Source organism: Scyliorhinus canicula, chromosome 25, assembly GCF_902713615.1.
Source record: "Scyliorhinus canicula chromosome 25, sScyCan1.1, whole genome shotgun sequence".
In the NCBI taxonomy this organism is placed as follows: domain Eukaryota; kingdom Metazoa; phylum Chordata; class Chondrichthyes; order Carcharhiniformes; family Scyliorhinidae; genus Scyliorhinus; species Scyliorhinus canicula.
This window is the reverse complement of record NC_052170.1, coordinates 22,515,246-22,539,230: the sequence shown is the minus strand read 5'-3', so window position 1 is coordinate 22,539,230 and position 23,985 is coordinate 22,515,246. Positions and strand designations below refer to the sequence as shown.

General features: G+C 48.5%; 1 protein-coding gene across 1 annotated transcript in view; it reads left to right on the top strand.

Annotated features, from left to right (window-relative positions):
* Positions 1 to 23,985, top strand: part of LOC119957237 (hepatic lectin-like) — a 33,402-nt gene that overhangs the window by 8,365 nt on the left and 1,052 nt on the right. Inside the window, exons 3-8 of the mRNA XM_038785080.1 lie at positions 4,254 to 4,328; positions 9,119 to 9,190; positions 10,929 to 11,000; positions 13,435 to 13,580; positions 16,191 to 16,300; positions 20,837 to 20,997. Coding sequence (XP_038641008.1) covers positions 4,254 to 4,328; positions 9,119 to 9,190; positions 10,929 to 11,000; positions 13,435 to 13,580; positions 16,191 to 16,300; positions 20,837 to 20,975 — 614 coding nt within the window. The 3' untranslated portion in view covers positions 20,976 to 20,997. The remainder of the gene's footprint in view (positions 1 to 4,253; positions 4,329 to 9,118; positions 9,191 to 10,928; positions 11,001 to 13,434; positions 13,581 to 16,190; positions 16,301 to 20,836; positions 20,998 to 23,985) is intronic.

Below are 23,985 nucleotides of genomic sequence, written 5' to 3'. Positions count from 1 at the left end.
TTGATGGGGGTGTTTGATGGGGGTGTTTGATGGGGGTGTTTGATGGGGGTGTTTGTTGGGGGTGTTTGTTGGGGGTGTTTGATGGGGGTGTTTGTTGGGGGTGTTTGATGGGGGTGTTTGATAGGGGTGTTTGATGGGGGTGTTTGATGGGGGTGTTTGATGGGGGTGTTTGTTGGGGGTGTTTGTTGGGGGTGTTTGATGGGGGTGTTTGATGGGGGTGTTTGATGGGGGTGTTTGCTGGGGGTGTTTGATGGAGTTGTGTGATGGGGGTGTTTGATGGGGGTGTTTGATGGGGGTGTTTGATGGGGGTGTCTGATGGGGGTGTTTGATGGGGGTGTTTGATGGGGGTGTTTGTTGGGGGTGTTTGATGGGAGTGTTTGATGGGGGTGTTTGATGGGGTGTTTGATGGGGTGTTTGTTGGGGGTGTTTGATGGGGGTGTTTGATGGGAGTGTTTGATGGAGGTGTTTGATGGAGGTGTTTGATGGAAGTGTTTGATGGGGGTGTTTGATGGGAGTGTTTGATGGGGGTGTTTGATGGGGGTGTTTGATGGAGGTGTTTGATGGGAGTGTTTGATGGGGGTGTTTGATGGGGGTGTTTGATGGGGTGTTTGTTGGGGGTGTTTGATGGGGGTGTTGAATGGGGGTGTTTGATGGGGTGTTTGTTGGGGGTGTTTGATGGGGTGTTTGATGGGGGTGTTGATGGAGGTGTTTGATGCGGGTGTTTGATGGGGGTGTTTGATGGGGGTGTTTGATGGGGGTGTTTGATGGGGGTGTTTGATGGGGGTGTTTGATGGGGGTGTTTGATGGGGGTGTTTGATGGGGGTGTTTGATGGGGGTGTTTGATGGGGGTGTTTGATGGGGGTGTTTGATGGGGGTGTTTGATGGAGGTGTTTGATGGGGGTGTTTGATGGGGGTGTTTGATGGAGGTGTTTGATGGGGGTGTTTGATGGAGGTGTTTGATGGGGGTGTTTGATGGGAGTGTTTGATGGGGGTGTTTGATGGAAGTGTTTGATGGGGGTGTTTGATGGGAGTGTTTGATGGGGGTGTTGATGGAGGTGTTTGATCGGGGTGTTTGATGGGGGTGTTTGATGGGGGTGTTTGATGGAGGTGTTTGATGGGGGTATTTGATGGGGGTGTTTGATGGGTGTGTTTGATGGGGGTGTTTGATAGGGGTGTCTGATGGGGGTGTTTGATGGGGGTGTTTGATGGGGGTGTTGATGGAGGTGTTTGATGGGGGTGTTTGATGGGGGCGTTTGAAGGCGGTGTTTGTTGGGGGTGTTTGATGGGGGTGTTTGATGGGGGTGTTTGATGGGTGTGTTTGATGGGGGTGTTTGTTGGGGGTGTTTGTTGGGGGTGTTTGTTGGGGGTGTTTGATGGGGGTGTTTGATGGGGGTGTTTGATGGAGGTGTTTGATGGGGGTGTTTGATGGAGGTGTTTGATGGGGGTGTTTGATGGGGGTGTTTGATGGGGGTGTTTGATGGGGGTGTTTGATGGGGGTGTTTGATGGGGGTGTTTGATGGGGGTGTTTGATGGGAGTGTTTGATGGGAGTGTTTGATGGGGGTGTCTGATGGGGTGTTTGATGGAGGTGTTTGATGGGGGTGTTTGTTGGGGGTGTTTGATGGGGGTGTTTGATGGGAGTGTTTGATGGGTGTGTTTGATGGGGGTGTTTGATGGGGGTGTTTGATGGGGGTGTTTGATGGGGGTGTTTGATGGGGGTGTTTGACGGGGGTGTTTGACGGGGGTGTTTGACGGGGGTGTTTGATGGGGGTGTTTGATGGGGGTGTTTAATAGGGTGTGATGGGAGTATTTAATGAGAATTACCCCATCCGCCTATTTAGTTTCTCCCTCAAAAATTTCAATTTGTTTTGTGAGACGTGACCAATCCTTTATAAAGTGAAGCTGGCTCACTCAATCAGCTCTAATTTCCACATTTGCGCGGAAACACTGTCCTGAACATATCGATTCAAACAAGCTCCCACAACACAAGTGAGAGAAACAGTGTAATTAATGTCTTGGCTTCTCTCAATCTTCTCTCATCTCACACATCTCCACACGAAACTGTATCTGCCCCCAGTCTGCCCAATTCACTAACTCTGTCTGTATCTTCCTGAGCTCTTCCACATTCTTCTTCACTCTTTGCAAAATCCCAATGTTTGAGTCATTGTGGGATTCTGATTTCTGTCCATCACCAACCCACAAAGCCAGGGGTAAAAGGGGATCAAATTCTGATCCCTGGGTAACGGCTTCCATACCATTCCCAATGCGGGTGTTGTTTTGGTTGTCGTGGTGTGCTTCAGGCATCGATGTTGGGTCCACAATTGTTAACAATTTACGTAGGTAATCTGGGGTTGGGTACCAAGTGTAATGTGTCAAACCTCGCAGATTACACTAATATGAGTGGTAGAGCAAAGTGTGCAGAGGACACAAAGTCTGCAGAGGGGTATAGATAGTTTATGTGAGTGGGCTAGGGTCTGGCAAATGGAGTACAACATTGATAAATGTGAGGCCATTCATTTTGGTAGGAATAACAGCGAAATGGACTATTATTTAAATGGTAAAAAATTGCAGCATACTGCTGTGCAGAGGGATCTGGGTGTCTTTGTGCATGAATCGCAAAAAGTTGGTTTGCAGATGCAGCAAGTAATTAAGAAGGCAAATGGAACTTTGTCCTTCCTTGCTAGAGGGGTGGAGTTTAAAAGCAGGGAGGTTATGTTGCAGCTGTGCAGGGTGCTGGTGAGGCCACACCTGGAGTACTGTGTTCAGTTTTGGTCTCCTTACTTGAGAAAGGATGTACTGGCACTGGAGGGGGTGCAGAGGAGATTCACTAGGTTGGTTCCAGAGTTTAGAGGATTGGCTTATGAGGTGAGGCTGAGTAGACTGGGACTGTACTCATTGGAATTTAGAAGAATGCGGGGGTGATCTTACAGAAACATATAAAATCATGAATGGAATACATAAGATAGAAGCAGGGAGGTTGTGTCAATTGGCAGGTGAAACTAGAACTAGGGGACATAGGCTCAAAACAAGGGGAAGCAGATTTAGGACTGAGTTGAGGAGGAACTTCTTCACCCAAAAGGTGGTCATTCTGTGGAATTCCCAGCCCAGTGAAGTAGTTGAGGCTACCTCACTGAATGTTTTTAAGGCAAAAGTAGATGGATTTTTGAACAGTAAAGGGATAAAAGGTTACGGTGAGCAGGCAGGTAAGTGGAGCTGAGTCCACAAAATGATCAGCCATGATCTTATTGAATGGCGGAGCAGGCTCGAGTGGTTAGATGTCCGACTCCTGCTCCTAGTTCTTATGGATAACATTCATTAAACCAAATCCTTCGTATCCAGCCCAAGAACTGATTTCCTATCCATTCTGCTCTGGTGGACGTTTAGGAAATGGGACAGTTCAGATGGGTGGGGAGAAGGGAGAAGGGAGATTTATTTTGGGTTCAGAACACAAATGGCGGCTTCAACATTTTCTCCCTGCAACTGACCGGATGGCCCGACGGCGGCGCCAAGAACAGCGTGAACCAATCCGGCGTTGGGCTGACCGGAAGGTGCAGAATCCTCCGCACTTCCTGGGGCTAGGCTGCCGCTGGAGGGGTTGGCGCCGCATCAACCAGCACCGAAGGGCCGCCACGAATTGGTCCATGCGCAGGACCGTCAGCTTGATTCCGCGCATGCGCAGACCGGTTGGTGTGTTGACTGCACAGGCACAGGGGGGTTCTTCTCCGCACCGGCCATGGCGGAGCCCGACGGAGGCCGGTGCAGAAGGAAATAGTGCCCCCACAGCACAGGCCCGCCCGCAGATCGGTGGGCCCCGATCACGGGCCAGGCCCCCCCCTCCCCCCCCCCCCCCCCCCCCCCCCGGGGCCGGATCCCCCACCCCGAGGACTCACCAAGCCGGCCTACAAGCCAGGTCCCGCTGGGATGGACCATGTCAATTTCATGCCGGCGGGACTGGCCAGGAAGCGACGGCCGCTTGGCCCATCAGGGCCTGGAGAATTGCCGGGGGGGGGGGGGTGGCGCTGCCAACAGCCCCCGACCAGCGCATCGTAAATCCCGCCCCGCATGAACACCGGCGCCGGAGAATACGGCAGCCAGCGTCGGAGCGGCGGGGCATGATTCACGCCGCCTCCAGGGGATTCTCCGACCCAGCGGGATGTCAGAGAATCCCGCCCATGGCCTTTCTCCAGGAGGAACAGTGGAGGCAAATTAATTCTACACTGATATGTGAGAGTCAAAACATTTGTTTCTATTTCAGTTTTGCAGCTGTTCACAGAAATGAAGATGTCGAACGCTGAAGTTGAGATGAAACTTTCCCAGATGAAGAATAATGGTGAGTGTGAAACCCCGAGCTGACACGTTTATGTGTTTCCAATTCAGAGACTTCTATGATCCATGTTATGACACCCTGGGGCTGGTATACGGTCAATTCCAGTCCCACCTGCCCCAGGGTGCCAACACAAGAGAATTAACCAATAATTCTTTTAAAAATAACCAAAGTCTATGTCCATTGGCTGCCCAATAATTACAGTCACCAGGTTTGTCAGTTTAAACATGATTTCTGTTTATTTATAACAAGGACTGTCATAAAATACACAGCAGATACAGTTGGTTAGTTATTAACGAATACGCAACTCCCACTTTAACTTGCCACGATCTGCTACATGCAGATACAAGACAGACAAACACAGAGGGGTGGAAAGGGGTGAAATCGTAATTGAAAGGGGAAAAAAAAGTCTTTGTTTCGAATGATGGTTTGACCACACTTTTATTCGCAGCAAGCTTGCAGATTAAATTCTTTGGTTTTCAGCCTGTAATGGTCTTCTCTGTAGTTCCATTCATTCAGGTTCTCTGTGGTTTAGCAATGGTTTGTAATGGTTTACTCAGAACTTTCTTTTTGGTTAGTAATGGTTTACTCAGAACTTTCCTGGAGAGAAAGAGATAACACTCGCAGCAGAGTTGTGGAGAGAGTTAGCTGGATCATTTTCTCCGTTCTGCCAGAATCAAAACTGAAACCTCAGGACTCTGAAAAGCCTACCAGTGGGATAAGATCCGATCGCCAACTGTTACCGGGCGGAGCACAGCCTTTTGGGCCAATTCATTGGCCACCGGCCAATTAATCAAACTGAGTCCCGACCCTAGCTCTCTCTCTGGTACCTGAAAGTCTGAAGCTCTAGTTAAAACCAGAAAGTGCTCTCTCCTTAAACTTCTAGAATCTTCTGCTTGAATTAAGGCCACAGGCTGCTTTCCTTGGAGAACATATCCATTAATCATTCAGAGACCAAAATAAGCGAGGCAAAATAAAAGAAAGAGGAATGAAAGGATTAAACAAGAAGGACCCTTACATACTACAAAGGAAGATGGTCCTCTTTGGGTAAAAGGTTCTGAAGTAAAATTTCTGCTTTTGGTCAGAAATTGTTTTGCATTTGAAGCTAAAATTACATCAACCCTCCCGTTGTGTAACATCATGCCCCACAGTGCAACAGTTTTTTTATCCTTCCCCGAGCAATGTATTCAATCCTAAATGCTTATGCAGGAGCCTAGCAAGGAAAGCTTGTTGCCCATCCCCAATTTACCTTTGATAACGACAGTGAACTTTCTTGAACTGTTAACAAGAATATGGGGTTCAACCAGGACTTCCACAGCTTCCGAAGTGTTGAGCACAGAAAAACAGGCTCTTCAACCCAACAGCTCAGTGCATACTGTAAGGATCCTCCTGTTAATCCCTGTCTATCCCTTGTTTTCCCTTTCATTTCTGTTATCCTACTAATTCAATGCTTGTACCCGGGCAATTAATGGGACCTATGCCTTTAAGATGGACTTCACATTTAATTTAATGAAAACCTCCACCAGATGTGTGGTTTGGTCTCACATCAGTGATGACACATCTTGATGGACTTGGCCAGCAGCCATTGAGCCGTTTTAAACTTTCCCAGTCTTAGTTGATATTTGATGCTGATTGGAGCCAACCATTCTGTAATGTTCTGCAAGGCAAGGAGGGTTTTCATCTTGCTTTCAGTTCTGGTTTGATCAGGAGTTGGAAGGTCAAAGCCCTAATCTCTTTCTTTAACCAATGGTCCCTGTCTAAAGATCCAAAGTAAAGAACTTTCCCCCTGCACAGCCGGATTCAACTGCAGGAAGATCCAGTCCAGGACCAGCTGTCGGCTGGGCCAATTGTTTACAATATCCCTTTAAGCTCTCGTGTGAGGAACTCTATTCTTACCTCAGACAAGCTGTTAGTCATTCTGCTGGAGTTGGACACAAATAGGAATGAAACACACCCTGGGTTGTTTTTTGAGTGAAGGACCAGGTTAATAAAAGTGAAGATAGCACCTCAGATGAAATCCCACAGCCTGGGAGTTCTGACTGAATGCAACTGCCAGAAGATCTTCATTAGCGATCTAACTGGCGGTTTAGAACTCTCCCCGTCCGGAAAAGATAGCCGCTCCAATGACTTTAATATCAGAAACAAGGACACACATCTCTCTTTTTCCCATTTTAATCCCGATCATTTTACCACTTTCCCTTCCTCTGTGTGTGTATGTCGTGTGTGCGTTTGGGAAGAGGGCAGCAAGATGGAGGGGGGGGAGTAGTAGATTAGCTGACCATTATTCTATTATGAGTATTTCATGTCTTATCTCAGTTTATGTGATAAATAATCAGCTGTTGTGTTTCACTTACAAATCCGGTGGGAGTAAGACATCGGAGCAGTCAAGAGTTAAAGATCTCAGGTACTATCGACACATTATTGGTTAACTCACTGGTGTTGGGACTCCGGGGCCTGTAGGGTTGGAATTGACCACGTATTAGCCCAGGGTGTCGTAACAATACTTACGTTCCATGCAAATCTCCTTTTCATCTCACCCTATCAACATAGGGGCTTTTCGCAGTGACTTCATTGAAGCCTACTCGTGACTATAAGCGATTTTCATTTCCTATCCTTCTATCCGTTTCTTCCCAATTATTGCCTAGCTTGCCTGTGAATGTATCGGTGCCTTTCACCGCAACTGTTCCCTGTGGCAGCGAGTTCCGCATTCTAACCACTCTCTTGAGAAAGAAATATCTAACTTCAGTATTGCTGAAAAAAGGAGACAAGTTATCAAAGGACAAATGCAAGAATGCCAAATTTCAAAAGAAGCAACAGTGTATGTTGCAATGGAGACAGGATGTTGAATGTTGGCAAGTGGATTCAAGTAGTCAATGAGTTTCCACATAGAATGCACCGAGGAACAGTTATTCCCCAAACTGTTGTCTAAATTCAAAAGACAGTAAGTTGTCTCCAAGCCTTTGTTTAATTGAAAAAGGGCAATGACGGGACATTTTCACTTTGTTTTGTAATGAACCACGCTGATGTTAAATGTGAAGGTATCCAAAAACCCAGAAGGGTATTGTGGAACACTGGTTCATCATGGTGAATGTGGTTTTCTGGTATAATATGAGGAATGGTGTACAACCCAGTGATCAATAGTCCAGACGTTGTGTGAACATTTAATAATGAATATTTATTAATTTGAAGGAGAGACAAACACACGACAAGAAGGACTATAATACATCATTACACCAAAGTATACTGATGACTATTGACACAATTTTGCAACTATCCCTTGGTCCTCAGCGACCTAAGTTTACCTGAACTCTGAGGCATCCCATTTCCCCAGCAACATCCGATTTAAAGTAACTATAAGCCAGGGGTGGGCAAAATACGGCCCGCGGGCCACATGCAGCCCGCCAAAGGTCTTTATGCGGCCCACCAAGATCAAGTCAAAAAAAATTTTTTTTTAATTTAAAATTTTTTTTTAAGGTTAATGGGTTACTGGTATAGGGTGGATACGTTGACTTGAGTAGGGTGATCATTGTTCGACACAACATGTGTTTCATGTGAAGTTTCTACTTTAAAATATTAATTGATAAAAATTAATTGCTTTTTTTTCTTTAAACTGAGTTACTTTGTTTTTCAAATAAATGTGTTTCATGTAAAGTTTCTACTTTAAAATATTAATTAATAAAAATTAATTGCTTTTTTTTCTTTAAACTGAGTTACTTTGTTTTTCAAATAAATGTATTTCATGTAAAGTTTCTACTTTAAAATATTAATTAATAAAAATTAATTGCTTTTTTTCTTTAAAAACTTTTTATTTTGGCTATTTTAAATATTAATTATTTTACTTAATATACTATGCGGCCCTTTAAAATTGTGAATTTCTGAATGTGGCCCTTGCACGGAAAAGTTTGCCCACCCCTGCTATAAGCTAATTCCAGCAAACAATTAGCACAACCAGGTTAAGATGGTCACGTCTGCGGAATAGTCTTCAGGCTCAGCAAAGGCAGAAAATGATTAGTTTTCCTATTCTGATTTTGTGAAGGGTAATGTGCTTGTGTGGAACATTTTGTACCCTTTGTATAAATATTGCCAGCGATGGCCAAGTTGTTCAGACTCTTGCCTCTGAATCACAAAGTTTCGGGGTCAGTTCACATTCCAGGGCTGGGGCTCCGAGGCCTGACAGTGCGATGCAGTACTGGGGGAATGTTGCACTGTCACAAGTGCTGTCTCTCAGAGGTCCCACCTACCTCTTTGAGTGGATGTGAAAGAGCCCATCGCATTGTTTTGATGAAGAGCAGGGAGGTTTTTCCCAGTGTTCTGGTCAATTTCCTTTTCCTGGGATGGCGCGGGGGGGTGGCGTAATGGTAACACCGCTGCCTCACGGCGCCGAGGACGTGGGTTCGATCCTGGCCCTGGGTCACTGTTTGTGTAGAGTTTGCATATTCTCCCCGTGTTTGCGTGGGTCTCACCCCCACAACCCAGGGTAGGTGGATTGGCCACGCTAAATTGCCCCTTAATTCGAAAAAAAGAATTGGGTACTCTAAATTTCAAAAAAGTAAAAATATTTTTCTCAATCAAGCTGACAAATAATTATTGTGCTACGTGGAAATTAACCGCTGCCTTTCCAATGTTACAACTTTGCGAGTACTTAGTGTTTAAAAGAGATGGTTCTGAAAAGTATGGAGCTTTTCCTTTGCGTGTTAAGCTCCGTCAATTAATTTTCCAAATAACTCTGGAGCAAGGCTGATCATTTCTTGGGGATAAACTGTGCCACGGGGTCTAAAGGGTCGCTGTTCTTTCAGTTACAGAAATGCCAGAGAAGATAAACAGCGTCCTGGCTGAGATGAGGTCTGAGGTTTCACAGCTCAAAGAGAGTAAGTTTAATAACCATCATTAACTTTGCATTTTCACACTGGAAACGGTCAGAATTGTGAGTCTCTGAGTGGATTGATAACACCGTACAGCTGTTCACCGCCAGCTCTAGATACTGAATACATTTGTACCTGGTGTGAACATTTCAGCAAATAACCTCCATCTTCTCTCGCTGCACCTTCCCACCACCACCCCTCCCTCCTCTACCAATCCTTCAAAGTGGCCCCAACTGGCTACCTGTCACTGTAAGGTTCTGCCCATTCTATATCTACTGAAGGGCACATTCTGTCTGAGACATATAGATTTATCGAATGCTTACAGTATAAATGGAAGCCCTTCAGCGCATTGTGTCCATATCAGCTCTCCGTAAGGCATTAGTCCCACCCCCCCTTTCCCTTTTCTCCTAACCTGCAATTTCTTTCCTCTGTGCTATGAATACACTGGGGCAATTTCAGACAAGATAATAAACACCCGTTCTTTTACTGTGTAATTAAAATAATTGGAGGCCATTCAGCCCCTCATGTGTGTTTATCTGTGAGAGAGCTGTCTCCCTTCCCTTTGTCTTTTCCTTGTGCCTCGCCTCATTTTCTTTTTGAAATGCCTAACCAAGTCCCTTTTGATGTGGAGATGCCTCGGGAGGAAGGAGCAGCGCTCCGAAAGCTCGTGTTTGGAGCAAACCTGTTGGACTTTAACCCAGTCCCTTTTGAAAGCTGATCTCGAATTTGTTTCCGCCGGTATTCCTGGCTGTGGAGTCTGAAGAATTCCGAACCTGTCCCTTCAGGATGTTGGTGTTCATCTTCAATCAATTGGGTGGCACAGTGGTTAGCACTGCTGCCTCATAGGGACCCTGGTTCAATTCCAGCCTCGGGTGACTGTCTGTGTGGAGTTTGCATGTTCTCCCCATGTGTGCGTGAGTTTTCCCCGGCTTTCCCCCTCAATGGATTGGATTGGATTTGTTTATTGTCATATGTACCAAGGTACAGTGAAAAGTATTTTTCTGCAAACAGCTCAACAGATCATTCAGTACATGGGAAGAAAAGGGAATTAAACAAAATTCAAGAAAATACAAGAAAATACATAATAGGGCAACACAAGATATACAATGTAACTACATAAGCATTGGCATTGGTTGAAACATACAGGGTGTAGTGTTAACGAGGTCAGTCAATAAGGGGGTCATGCAGACCCGATGGGCCGAATGGCCTCCTTCTGCATCGTGCGGATTCTGTGATGTCCTGCGTTGAGAAGTCACCAACCACTGGGATCCCATGCAGCATGGTAGCATTGTGGATAGCACAATTTCTTCACAGCTCCAGGGTCCCAGGTTCGATTCCAGCTTGGGTCACTGTCTGTGCGGAGTCTGCACATCCTCCCCGTGTGTGCGTGGGTTTCCTCCGGGTGCTCCAGTTTCCTCTCACAGTCCAAAGATGTGCAGGTTAGGTGGATTGGCCGTGATAAATTGCCCTCAGTGTCCAAAATTGCCCTTAGTGTTGGGTGGGGTTACTGGGTTATGGGGATAGGGTGGAGGTGCTGACCTTGGGTAGGGTGCTCTTTCCAAGAGCCGGTGCAGACTCGATGGGCCGAATGGCCTCCTTCTGCACTGTATATTCTATGATAATCTATGATATATATATGTATATTCTGGATTTCTCCGGTGAAATTCTCTCACGATTCAAAAGCAAAAGTGATGTCTTTCTACAAACAGTGCAACGTGGTCTAAAGTGTTCTTTGCTCTTTCAGTAGCAGGAATTCCTGAGAAGTTAATAAGATTGCTCTTTGAAAAGCCGGCTGGCGTTCCATGGCTGGTGCAGAGTAAGTGTAATAATCATCAGAGAGATGTTTAATCACCAATTGTTCACATAGGATGGACCAGGCGGATCGATGCTACTGAACAACAAATAAACCCAACATCTCACAGAAAATTATCATCTCTTTCGGATTCCTTTGCCGAGTCTCTTTAGCTGTGTGTCCCCGGGCTACTGACCCTCCTGCTACAGGACATAGTGTCTCCTAATCTACCCTATCAGAACAATTTACCAAACCTTCCTTTAACCTTCTCGGCTTCAAGGGGGAATCAGCTGTTGGTTCAGTTTAAGTTGTGTGTCACCTTTAGCAAGTGTGTTTCCTCAGAGATATAAACACCATTATCCAACACAGCCCCTTTCAGTTCCATTCCACCTGTAACAGGTCTTAGCAATCGGAGAGACACAAAGGCTGGCATTCTCTGGCCGTCAGGATTCTCTTTCCCGCTGGTAGCACACCCCCGCCCCCAGTGCGGTGAATGTAATATATATGATATGATAATTCACACTGTCTTTGTAAGCGCAGTAGCGCTATCCAACCACTAGGGGGAGTAGCTCTGGGAGTACTCAGGAACCTGTACTGGGCTCCACCCATGGCTCCGCCCACGACTCCTCCCCCTAGTGCTGCTGTATAAATACCCTTGCCCAGAGTCAGCCTGAGTTCACTAAGAGTTCATCAACGGGTAACAGGCCGGCTCTGAAGTAAGTCGATTAAAGCCTAGATTCATATCGGAAACACGTGTCTGGTGAATTGATGGTTCCATCACCCAGGTTTCCCGCCCGTGTAGGAGAGCTTCAATGAGAAACCCCATTGACGAGCAGCGGGAAGAAAATAGCGGCGCCAGCGATCAGCGCTGACGAGAAACGCACGGCTGGGGGACAGGAGAATCCAGCTCAAAGATTAGTATTTACACCACACCTCTGACAATCTTCGCAGAATGAAGCACTTTTAGAAGTGCCGTCAGTGTTACAACTTTTAAAAATGCAGCAATCAAATTAGCCGCAGTCAGAAAGCACAAAGAACAACGGGCTGGGTTCTCCGTTCCAGAGATACCAGCGGAGCATGTTGGGCTTTTAGGACCAGAAAACCTGAGTGAAGCCCCCACCGATTCCGCGCCCGATGAGGGGTTAACACCGGCGTCGGGTGAAACTCCCGGCTGCCGTGCCGAAACCGGCTGGAGAATGGCCAGATCCCGGGCTGCGCACGCAACAGCTGATGACCTGCAGAGGTTGCGCCGTACCCGGCATCCGCCGCCCCTCCATCAGTCCCCTCAGTCTTTGCAGAAGCCCCCCCCCCCCCGCCCCCGGCCAGCGGCACGGACCCCGGCTGAGTGTGGCGGCGCTAGACATAGTCCGCAGCCGCCACTCCGGGTTCCCGACCCCTGAGATCACCCGCAGCCCGCGCTGTCGGCAACTCGGCCCACCGGGGCAAGCTTGCCAATGCCGTGCCAACGCTGTTGCAACGGCGCGCGACGTGCAACCCGATGATGCCATTCGGAGAGGGCAGATCATGGCTGACTGGTGTCAAACTGGCGCTGGCCCTTATTTCGGTGTAAGAGTCGATTCTCTGCCCGATCGCCGATTACGGTATTGACGTCGGCAATGGAGAATCCTGGCCAATGTGAGTACCCTGTAGTGAGTCTGTCTTATTTGTGCTGTTGGATAGATATTGGCCTGGGAGTAGAGGGGAACAGCTGTACCCTCCTTCAGAGTAGTATCCCTGGCTCTCTAACACCCTCCTGCCTCATCCCGAATCAGCAGCTAGTATTTCCCGCACTTAGGCTGCAATCTCGATTCTACCAACAAGTCTCTGGAGTGGGAGCTGAGCCCAAAATCTTCGGACTCGGTCACGAGAACTCCCCTGCCAGCCGGTGCCAACACCTGGGCAGTGCCATCTCGTGACGGTGTGCGCCACCTTCTTCGGGTGTGGTATATTACAGAGGTGGTCACTATTGAATAAATGCTTCACAGCTCCAGGGTCCCAGGTTCGATTCCCGGCTGGGTCACTGTCTGTGCGGAGTCTGCACGTCCTCCCCGTGTGTGCATGGGTTTCCTCCGGGTGCTCCGGTTTCCTCCCACAGTCCAAAGATGTGTGGGTTAGGTGGATTGGCCATGATAAATTGCCCTTAGTGTCCTAAAAAAGTAAGGTTACGGGGGTGGGGGTTGTTGGGTTACGGGTATAGGGTGGATACGTGGGTTTGAGTAGGGTGATCATTGCTCAGCACAACATCGAGGGCCGAAGGGCCTGTTCTGTGCTGTACTGTTCTATGTTCTATGTTCTATGTTCTAGATGTGGTCCCTTTAACCAATGTGACAGCCAACAGCTGGAGGATTCTTAAAGCTGTAGGCCGCACCTGTAAACCAGGCCTGGTGCGCGAGAGACCCGGGAAATAAGGAGACGTGTGAGCTGTCGTCTCATAACATTTATTTGAATAACTTTACAGATACTCTGCAATGCCCCATGCAGTGGACCCCCTTCAAGGAAAAGCTTTACTACTTTGTCTCACATAAAGCAACTTGGCACGAATCTGAGAAATTCTGTCAATTAATGGACGCCAATCTTGTTGTCATTAACAGTTCTGAAGAGCAGGTACGAACCATCTGGCGATTATGTTCACAAGGCTCTCAAAGGTCAGTCTCATTTCCAGCCAATGGTTGGGCCGTGACTCCGGAGGAGGGGCTAGAATTCCCGGGACCTTTCATTCTGACGATGACGCGTCAATGGGGCGCTCACCGTTTCAATGGAGAGAATCCAGCCAATAACGGCTTCACTGAAACATGCACCAGCTGCCTGATGTGCCTCTCCCCAATGGTCACATTCACCCCAGCAAAGGTTGAAAGAAAATCAGTGGAGAAACTTACTAAAAATGGAGTTGGTTAAACGAGTGAAACGTGGCAGCAACCTAACGCCCGCGTTCGCCTGAGAGCGCAAATGGCGACGTGAGCGTGAAATCTCGCGGCCAGTCAGAAGACATGACCCGGTGAGGTTCCCGCCCAGAAAGATCAGTAACCTTATTTATAACATATCATTGAACGGCCTTCCTGACGAATCGCACCTCCCCCCTCCTCCCGACATTAGACACTCCCATCAGGTTTACAACTGCTTTTGCGAAACGTGGACCAGGCAAACGGAATCCATTGGTGGCTCAGAGCCCCCGGGGATAGGGGGTGGGCAGCGGGACATACACAAGAGGTACCCGGGCACTTCTGCAGCACCCTGGGACTGCTCACTGACCCCACCGGCACTTATCTGGCACCCTGGCTCCCTGCACTTCTCCCTGGCACCCTGACACTGCCCTGGTACCCTGACACTGCCCTGGTACCCTGACACTGCCCTGGCACCCTGACACTGCCCTGGTACCCTGGCACTGCCCTGGTACCCTGACACTGCCCTGGCACTCTGACACTGCCCTGGTACCCTGACACTGCCCTGGTACCCTGCCACTGCCCTGGTACCCTGCCACTGCCCTGGTACCCTGACTGCCCTGGCACCCTGACACTGCCCTGGCACCCTGCCACTGCCCTGGCACCCTGACACTGCCCTGGTACCCTGACACTGCCCTGGTACCCTGACACTGCCCTGGCACCCTGACACTGCCCTGGTACCCTGACACTGCCCTGGCACCCTGACACTGCCCTGGCACCCTGATGCTGCCCTGGCACCCTGACACTGCCCTGGCACCCTGACACTGCCCTGGCACCCTGACACTGCCCTGGCACCCTGACACTGCCCTGGCACCCTGACACTGCCCTGGCACCCTGACACTGCCCTGGCACCCTGACACTGCCCTGGTACCCTGACACTGCCCTGGCACCCTGACACTGCCCTGGTACCCTGACTGCCCTGGCACCCTGACACTGCCCTGGTACCCTGACACTGCCCTGGCACCCTGACACTGCCCTGGCACCCTGACACTGCCCTGGCACCCGGACACTGCCCTGGCACCCTGACACTGCCCTGGCACCCTGACACTGCCCTGGTACCCTGCCACTGCCCTGGTACCCTGCCACTGCCCTGGTACCCTGCCACTGCCCTGGTATCCTGCCACTGCCCTGGCATCCTGCCACTGCCCTGCTACCCTGACACTGCCCTGGTACCCTGACACTGCCCTGGCATCCTGCCACTGCCCTGGTACCCTGACACTGCCCTGGTACCCTGACACTGCCCTGGCACCCTGACACTGCCCTGGCACCCTGGCACTGCCCTGGCACCCTGGCACTGCCCCCCAGCACTGTACCCTCCAGGGGGCCAATGCCACGGGGTAGTGCCAGGGGGGCTGTGCAATAAGAGAGCCCTCTGAGGAGCTCCGTGGTGGAGGGCGATCCCCCTTGTCTGCCTTGGGTCTCGTGTACGTTGGGGTTCGGAGTTCCGAGATCGGGGCACTATTTTACCGTTGCGCTGAGTGCCGCACAATGTGGCGAGGTATGCCGGTTGTGAATCTGGCGAGCTGTATGCGGTTTTCCCGCCTCAACCAGCGCTCTGTGACAAGGAAAGGAAAATTATATCCGATGTATAAGCGAGGTACAGGTCAAGGCCATATTGCAGCAAAAACAATGGAACCAGGATCCTTCACTTTCAGAGAGTTCCTAAGGTTCAGGAGTAAGGTGGCTTCACAGTGGGCGTAGAGATTGACAATCATAGAATCCCTCCAGTGCAGAAGGGGGCATTCGGCCCATTCAATCTACACCGACCCTCTGATCGAGCACCCTACCAGGGCCCACAGCCCCGCCCTATCCCTGTAACCCTACCTAACCTTTTGGACACTAAGGAGCAATTTATCACGGTCAATCCACCTAACCTGCACATCTTTGGACTGTGGGAGGAAACCGGAGCACCCGGAGGAAACCCACGCAGACACGGGGAGGATGTGCAGGCTCCACACCGACAGTCACCCAAGGCCAGAAATGAACCTGGTGCCTGGCGCTGTGAGGCAGCAGTGCTAACCACTGGGCCGCCCCCCAATCGCTGGATTTGTGCGGGGGTGGTCAGAATGTACTCTCAAGGTACTCAAACTCTGGGAACGAGGTTACATTCTCTGCATTGTGTCTAATTTAAATGGAAAACCGAATTTTGAATTCGGAATATACTTGCGTGTGAATGATAAGTGGAGTTATAGTTGCTGGACTAAAAAGCGTTTGCTGCAATGGTGACCATTCGGAAATTAATTATCGTAGATATACGCTGTTATTTACCTGTTAGATGTACATAAAATGGAATATACGTGATGATCATTGGATTGGACTGAATGACATTGGAGAGGAACGCAAATGGCACTGGGTCGATGGCACAGATTATGCTTCAAATGTCAAGTGAGTTATTGGTCGCACAGTAAAGTTATTTTCATTTTCACTGCCTTGGGAGGGGGGCACATTTAACAGAATGCATCGGCCATCACATTAAACCCAGGCAAAAAAATTAACCTACCGTATTCTACCCTCAGCTTTCTTCATACCCACATGTCTTCATGTTCAGCATGAACCCCCTTCTCCATTAATATCTCTGAAACTCTATGACTCTCAATTAACTTACGCAGAAAGTGTGATGAAGGTTGACAATTTCTCCAGCAACTAGCTTAATGCAGGCAAGCCCAATCAAATTAACACTTTACATTTACGCTGCCCATTTGGGAGGTAGACCAGACTTCACATTTTGTACAAGATGTGGAAGGCCCGAACATTTCCTAATACCTTGACCGCAATTAGAATCCTGGGTCAGTTCATCTCAGACTCTGCACTGTCCTTAGACAACACCTTCCAATCCCATGAAGGACAAGAAGGACAACAGCAGCAGATACCTGGGAACCCCACCACCTGGAGGTTCCCCTCCAAGTCACTCACCACCCTGACTTAGAAATCTATCGGCCGTTCCTTCACTGTCGCTGGGTCAACATTCTGGAACTCCCTCCCTAACAGCACAGTAGGTGTACCTACACCTGAAGGACTGCAGCTGTTCAAGAAGGTAGTTCACCACCACCTCCTCAAGGGCAGCCAGGGATGGGCAATAAATGCTGGCCCAACCAGCGACGCCCACATCCCGTAAATGAATTTAAGAAACATTTAAGCTGGGGCTGACGGTTTGAGGTTCCTTGCTCAAGTTTCCCATTGTTTCCACACGTGAACGAACGTCATGGCTGTAGTGTCAAGCCTGCCTTTCAGCAGGACTCTGGTTAATTGGCGATTAAGAAGTTTGACTCCCACCCCGGAATGGTTGGAGACTGGAAGCACCTCGCCAGACCCCTTGGAGATCCCGAAGCACTGTCTCCATGGAAATTGTCTGGGAAATTTGAACTTCCGCAGGGCAATTCCCCTGCTCCCTGGGACCCTCCGATAAAGTCCCCAACTGGGAGTAAGAGTGCAGAAAGGGACATTCTTAGCTGGATAGTTAACTCGGAAAGGTTAGCCAGAGTAATCCAAGTCTAACTCCTGGTGAACTAGCCAGAGTAAAGGTAATGTTGCCGTAGTCCCAGGTGACCATAGGCTGCTATTCCCTTTGAGGGGGAGAGCTAGCGGTGATTTAACCAGAGGGTCACCACACCTCAGGCATGGTTGAGAAGGCGGGGCCTTTATGACTAACTTCAGCCGATAGGGGAATTGAACCCACACTGTTGGCCTCGATCCGCATCACAAACCAGCCGTCCAGTCAACTGTGCTAAACCAACTGACACCCTGACTCCCACTCGTCCCCCTCGACTGTGTCCCTGATCTCTCAACTATACCAGGCTGACCCAGACCCTCAAATTCTACCTTGACCCCCTGACCCTCCCCTGTTGCCCAGGATTGGCTTGACCCCAAACAGCCAACCCCTCTGGACCTGACCTGACTAACTCTCACCAATCCACCTTACCGACAAAATATCCTACCCACTTACCTCACCCTCTTACAGAGCTACACATTCAGCCACTCACTCACACACTCATTCAGGCACACACTCATTTACACACACACTCATTTACACACACACTCATTCACTCACACACCCATTCATTCACTCACACACCCATTCACTCACTCACACACCCATTCACTCACACACACACTCATTCACTCACACACTCATTCACTCACACACTCATTCACTCACACACACACTCATTCACACACACACACTCATTCACTCACACACTCATTCACTCACACACCCATTCACTCACACACACTCATTCACTCACACACTCATTCACACACACACCCATTCACTCACTTACACACTCATTCACTCACACACTCACACTCATTCACTCACACACCCATTCACTCACTCACACACTCATTCACTCACACACTCACACTCATTCACTCACACACTCACACTCATTCACTCACATGCTCGTTCACTCACACACTCATTCGCACACACACCCATTCACTCACACACCCATTCACTCACTCACACACACTAATTCACTCACACACTCATTTACTCACACACCCATTCACACACATCACTCATTCATGCACTCATTCACTCACACACACACTCATTCACTCACTCATTCACTCACACACTCATTCAATCGCACACTCATTCACACACACTCATTTACATAAGCACTCACACACTCATTCACACACACACTCAGTCACTCACACACTCATTCACACACAATCATTCAATCACACGCACCCACTCATTCACTCACACTCATTCATTCACACACTCATTCACACACACACTCAGTCACTCACACACTCATTCACACACAATCATTCAATCACACGCACCCACTCATTCACTCACACTCATTCACTCACACACTCATTCACTCAGTCATTCAATCACAAACACTCACTCACACACACACTCATTCACACACACTCATTCACTCACACACACATTCATTCACACACTCATTCACTCACACACAGTCATTTAATCACGCACTCACACACTCATTCACTCACACACTCATTCAATCACGCACATATTCACGTAGTTATTTACTCACACATTCATTCACTCACATACTCATACTCATTCACTCACAGACTCATTCACTCACACACTCACACTCATTCACTCACACACTCATTCACTCACATTCACTCACACACTCACTTATTCACTCACACGCTCACACACACACACCCATTCACTCACACAGTCATTCACGCACAGTTATTTACTCACACACTTATTCAATCACACACTCACACACTCATTCACTCACACACATTCATTCACTCACACACTCATGCACTCACACACACACAGTAATTCACTCACACACCCATTTAAGCACAAACTCATTCACACACTCATTCACTCACACACTCATTCACACACAGTCATTTACTCACACACTCAAACACACATTCACTCACACACTCACACACTCATCACTTACACACTCATTCGCTTACACACTCATTCAATCACACACACACTCATTCACACACTCTCATTCACTCATACACACATACACTCTTTCACTCACGCACTTATTCACTCACACACTCATTCACACACTCATTCACCCACACTCACACACTCAATCACTCACACACTCACACACTCATTCACTCACACACTCAGTCACTCACACTCCCATTCACACACACACACTCATTCCCTCACACACTCATTCACTCACACACTCATTCACTCACACACACTCACACGCTCATTCACACACACAATCATTCACTCAAACTCATTCACTCACATGCTCACACACTCATTCACTCACACACCCATTCACACACACACACCCATTCACACACACACACTCATTCACTCACACACTGATTCACTCACACACTCATTCACTCACACACTCATTCACACACACTCATTTGCACACACACTCATTCACACACACAATCATTCACTCACACTCATTCACTCACACACTCATTTGCACACACACTCATTCACACACACAATCATTCACTCACACTCATTCACTCACACACTCATTCACTCACACACTCATTCACTCACACACTCATTCACTCACACACACTCATTCACTCACACACTCATTCACACACACAATGATTCACTCACACTCATTCACTCACACAGTCATTCACTCACACAGTCATTCACTCACACTCTCATTCACTCACACACACTCATTCACTCACACACTCATTCACACACACAATCATTCACTCACACTCATTCACTCACACACTCATTCACTCACACACTCATTCACACACCCATTCACACACACACACTCATTCACTCACACAGTCATTCACTCACACACATTCATTAACTCACACTCATTCACTCACACACTCATTCACACACACAATCATTCACTCACACTCATTCACTCACACACTCATAGACACACACACACACTCATTCACTCACACACTCAGTCACTCACACTCCCATTCACACACACACAATCATTCACTCACACTCATTCACACACACACTCATTCACTCACACACTGAGAGGCTTGGAGACATTTGGACATTGATCAGAATGCGACCGCCATTGCAATAATAATCAGTGCGATGGTGCTGACTGTGTTTGCTTCTCCCTGCGAGGAATCTCGCTCTGAGGCTGCCCTTCAGGATCGTCCATGCGAAGACAGAGAGCCCTTTCATTCTGTGCCAATAAATAGGCCTCATCACAGCCGGACCAACCGGCTCCTGCTCCCATTTGAAGTTTTTGACCAAATATCGGCCCATTTGGCAGTCAGAAGAGGTCCTTGAGTAGGGGGACGGGGGGGCCCGAGAAGGCTCCTTATACTGGGGTCAGTGCACAAAATGACAAAGACACAGAAACATTCAGGGCCGTGTGCTGAATCCCTTTTGGACTGTTACAGAGGTTACAACAGTTTAGAATGGAAATTTATTATATTCTATTCCTTATCCTCATTCAGGTTTTGGCACACAAGCCAGCCCAATGCTGATACACTTATTGAAGAGGACTGTGTGGTGACCTCTGCATTCTACCAGGGGGAGTGGCATGATTTTCCATGTGACGCGCTACATTCCGCCATCTGTGAGAAAGCAGCATAGTGATGGCTTCCTAAATGTCTTAGTGAGTGGAAAGAGAATCAATTTTAAAATGTTCCCTTCAGGTTCATTGGCAATGAAACTTTGGTGGGTGTGTGTATGGTGGGTGTGTGTATGGTGTGTGTGTATGTGTATGATGGGTGTGTGTGTATGGTGGGTGTGTGTGTATGATGGGTGTGTGTGTGTATGGTGGGTGTGTGTGTGTATGATGGGTGTGTGTGTATGGTGGGTGTGTGTATGATGGGTGTGTGTATGGTGGATGTGTGTATGGTGGGTGTGTGTATGGTGGGTGTGTGTGTATGATGGGTGTGTGTGTGTGTATGATGGGTGTGTGTATGGTGTGTGTGTGTATGGTGGGTGTGTGTATGGTGGGTGTGTGTGTATGATGGGTGTGTGTGTGTATGGTGGGTGTGTGTATGATGGGTGTGTGTATGATGGGTGTGTGTATGGTGGGTGTGTGTATGATGGGTGTGTGTATGGTGGGTGTGTGTGTATGGTGGGTGTGTGTGTATGGTGGGTGTGTGTGTATGATGGGTGTGTGTGTATGGTGGGTGTGTATGTATGGTGGGTGTGTGTGTATGGTGGGTGTGTGTGTATGGTGGGTGTGTGTATGGTGGGTGTGTGTGTATGGTGTGTGTGTGTGTGTGGTGGGTGTGTGTATGGTGGGTGTGTGTGTATGGTGGGTGTATGTGTATGGTGGGTGTGTGTATGATGGGTGTGTGTGTATGGTGGGTGTATGTGCATGGTGGGTGTGTGTATGATGGGTGTGTGTGTATGGTGTGTGTGTGTATGGTGGGTGTGTGTATGATGGTGTGTGTGTATGGTGGGTGTGTGTGTATGGTGGGTGTGTGTGTATGGTGGGTGTGTGTGTATAGTGGGTGTGTGTATGGTGGGTGTGTATGTATGGTGGGTGTGTGTGTATGGTGGGTGTGTGTGTATGGTGGGTGTGTGTATGGTGGGTGTGTGTGTATGGTGGGTGTGTGTGTATGATGGGTGTGTGTGTATGGTGGGTGTGTGTGTATGGTGGGTGTGTGTGTATGGTGGGTGTGTGTGTATGGTGGGTGTGTGTGTATGGTGGGTGTGTGTGTATGGTGGGTGTGTGTGTATGGTGGGTGTGTGTGTATGGTGGGTGTGTGTATGATGGGTGTGTGTGTATGGTGGGTGTGTATGTATGGTGGGTGTGTGTGTATGGTGGGTGTGTGTGTATGGTGGGTGTGTGTGTATGATGGGTGTGTGTGTATGATGGGTGTGTGTGTATGGTGAGTGTGCGTAAGGGGGTGTGTTTATGGTGGGTGTGTGTGTATGGTGGGTGTGTGTATATGGTGGGTGTGTATGTATGGTGGGTGTGTGTGTATGGTGGGTGTGTGTGTATGGTGGGTGTGTGTGTATGGTGGGTGTGTGTGTATGGTGGGTGTGTATGTATGGTGGGTGTGTATGTATGGTGGGTGTGTGTGTATGGTGGGTGTGTGTGTATGATGTGTGTGTGTGTATGATGGGTGTGTGTGTGTATGATGAGTGTGTGTGTATGGTGGGTGTGTGTATATGGTGGGTGTGTGTATGATGGGTGTGTGTGTATGGTGGGTGTGTGTGTATGGTGGGTGTGTGTGTATGGTGGGTGTGTGTGTATGGTGGGTGTGTGTATGATGTGTGTGTGTGTATGATGGGTGTGTGTGTGTATGATGGGTGTGTGTGTATGGTGGGTGTGTGTATATGGTGGGTGTGTGTATGGTGGGTGTGTGTGTATGGTGGGTGTGTGTGTATGATGGTTGTGTATATGGTGAGTGTGTGTGTATGATGGGACGGTGTGTGTGAATGATGGGTGTGTGTGTATGATGGGTGTGTGTGTATGGTGGGTGTGTGTGTATGGTGGGTGTGTGTATGATGGGACGGTGTGTGTGTATGATGGGTGTGTGTGTATGGTGGGTGGGTGTGTATGATGGGTGTGTGTGTATGATGGGTGTGTATGTATGGTGGGTATGTGTGTATGGTGGGTATGTGTGTATGGTAGGTGTGTGTGTATGATGGTTGTGTATATGGTGGGTGTGTGTGTATGATGGGACGGTGTGTGTGCATGATGGGTGTGTGTGTGCATGATGGGTGTGTGTGTGTATGATGGGTGTGTGTGTATGATGGGTGTGTGTGTGTATGATGGGTGTGTGTGTATGGTGGGTGTGTGTATATGGTGGGTGTGTGTATGGTGGGTGTGTGTGTATAGTGGGTGTGTGTGTATGATGGTTGTGTATATGGTGGGTGTGTGTGTATCATGGGACGGTGTGTGTGTATGATGGGTGTGTGTGTATGATGGGTGTGTGTGTATGGTGGGTGTGTGTGTATGGTGGGTGTGTGTATGATGGGACGGTGTGTGTGTATGATGGGTGTGTATGTATGGTGGGTGTGTGTGTATGGTGGGTGTGTGTGTATGGTGGGTGTGTATGTATGGTGGGTGTGTGTGTATGGTGGGTGTGTGTATGGTGGGTGTGTGTGTATGATGGGTGTGTGTGTATGATGGGTGTGTGTGTATGGTGGGTGTGTGTGTATGATGGGTGTGTGTGTATGATGGGTGTGTGTGTATGATGGGTGTGTGTGTATGATGGGTGTGTGTGTATGGTGGGTGTGTGTGTATGATGGGTGTGTGTGTATGATGGGTATGTGTGTATGATGGGTGTGTGTGTATGGTGGGTGTGTATGTATGGTGGGTGTGTGTGTTGTGGGTGTGTGTGTATGATGGGTGTGTGTGTATGGTGGGTGTGTGTATGGTGGGTGTGTGTGTATGATGGGTGTGTGTGTATGATGGGTATGTGTGTATGATGGGTGTGTGTGTATTGTGGGTGTGTATGTATGGTGGGTGTGTGTGTATTGTGGGTGTGTGTGTATGATGGGTGTGTGTGTATGGTGGGTGTGTGTGTATGGTGGGTGTGTATGTATGGTGGGTGTGTGTGTATGGTGGGTGTGTGTGTATGGTGGGTGTGTATGTATGGTGGGTGTGTGTGTATGGTGGGTGTGTGTATGGTGG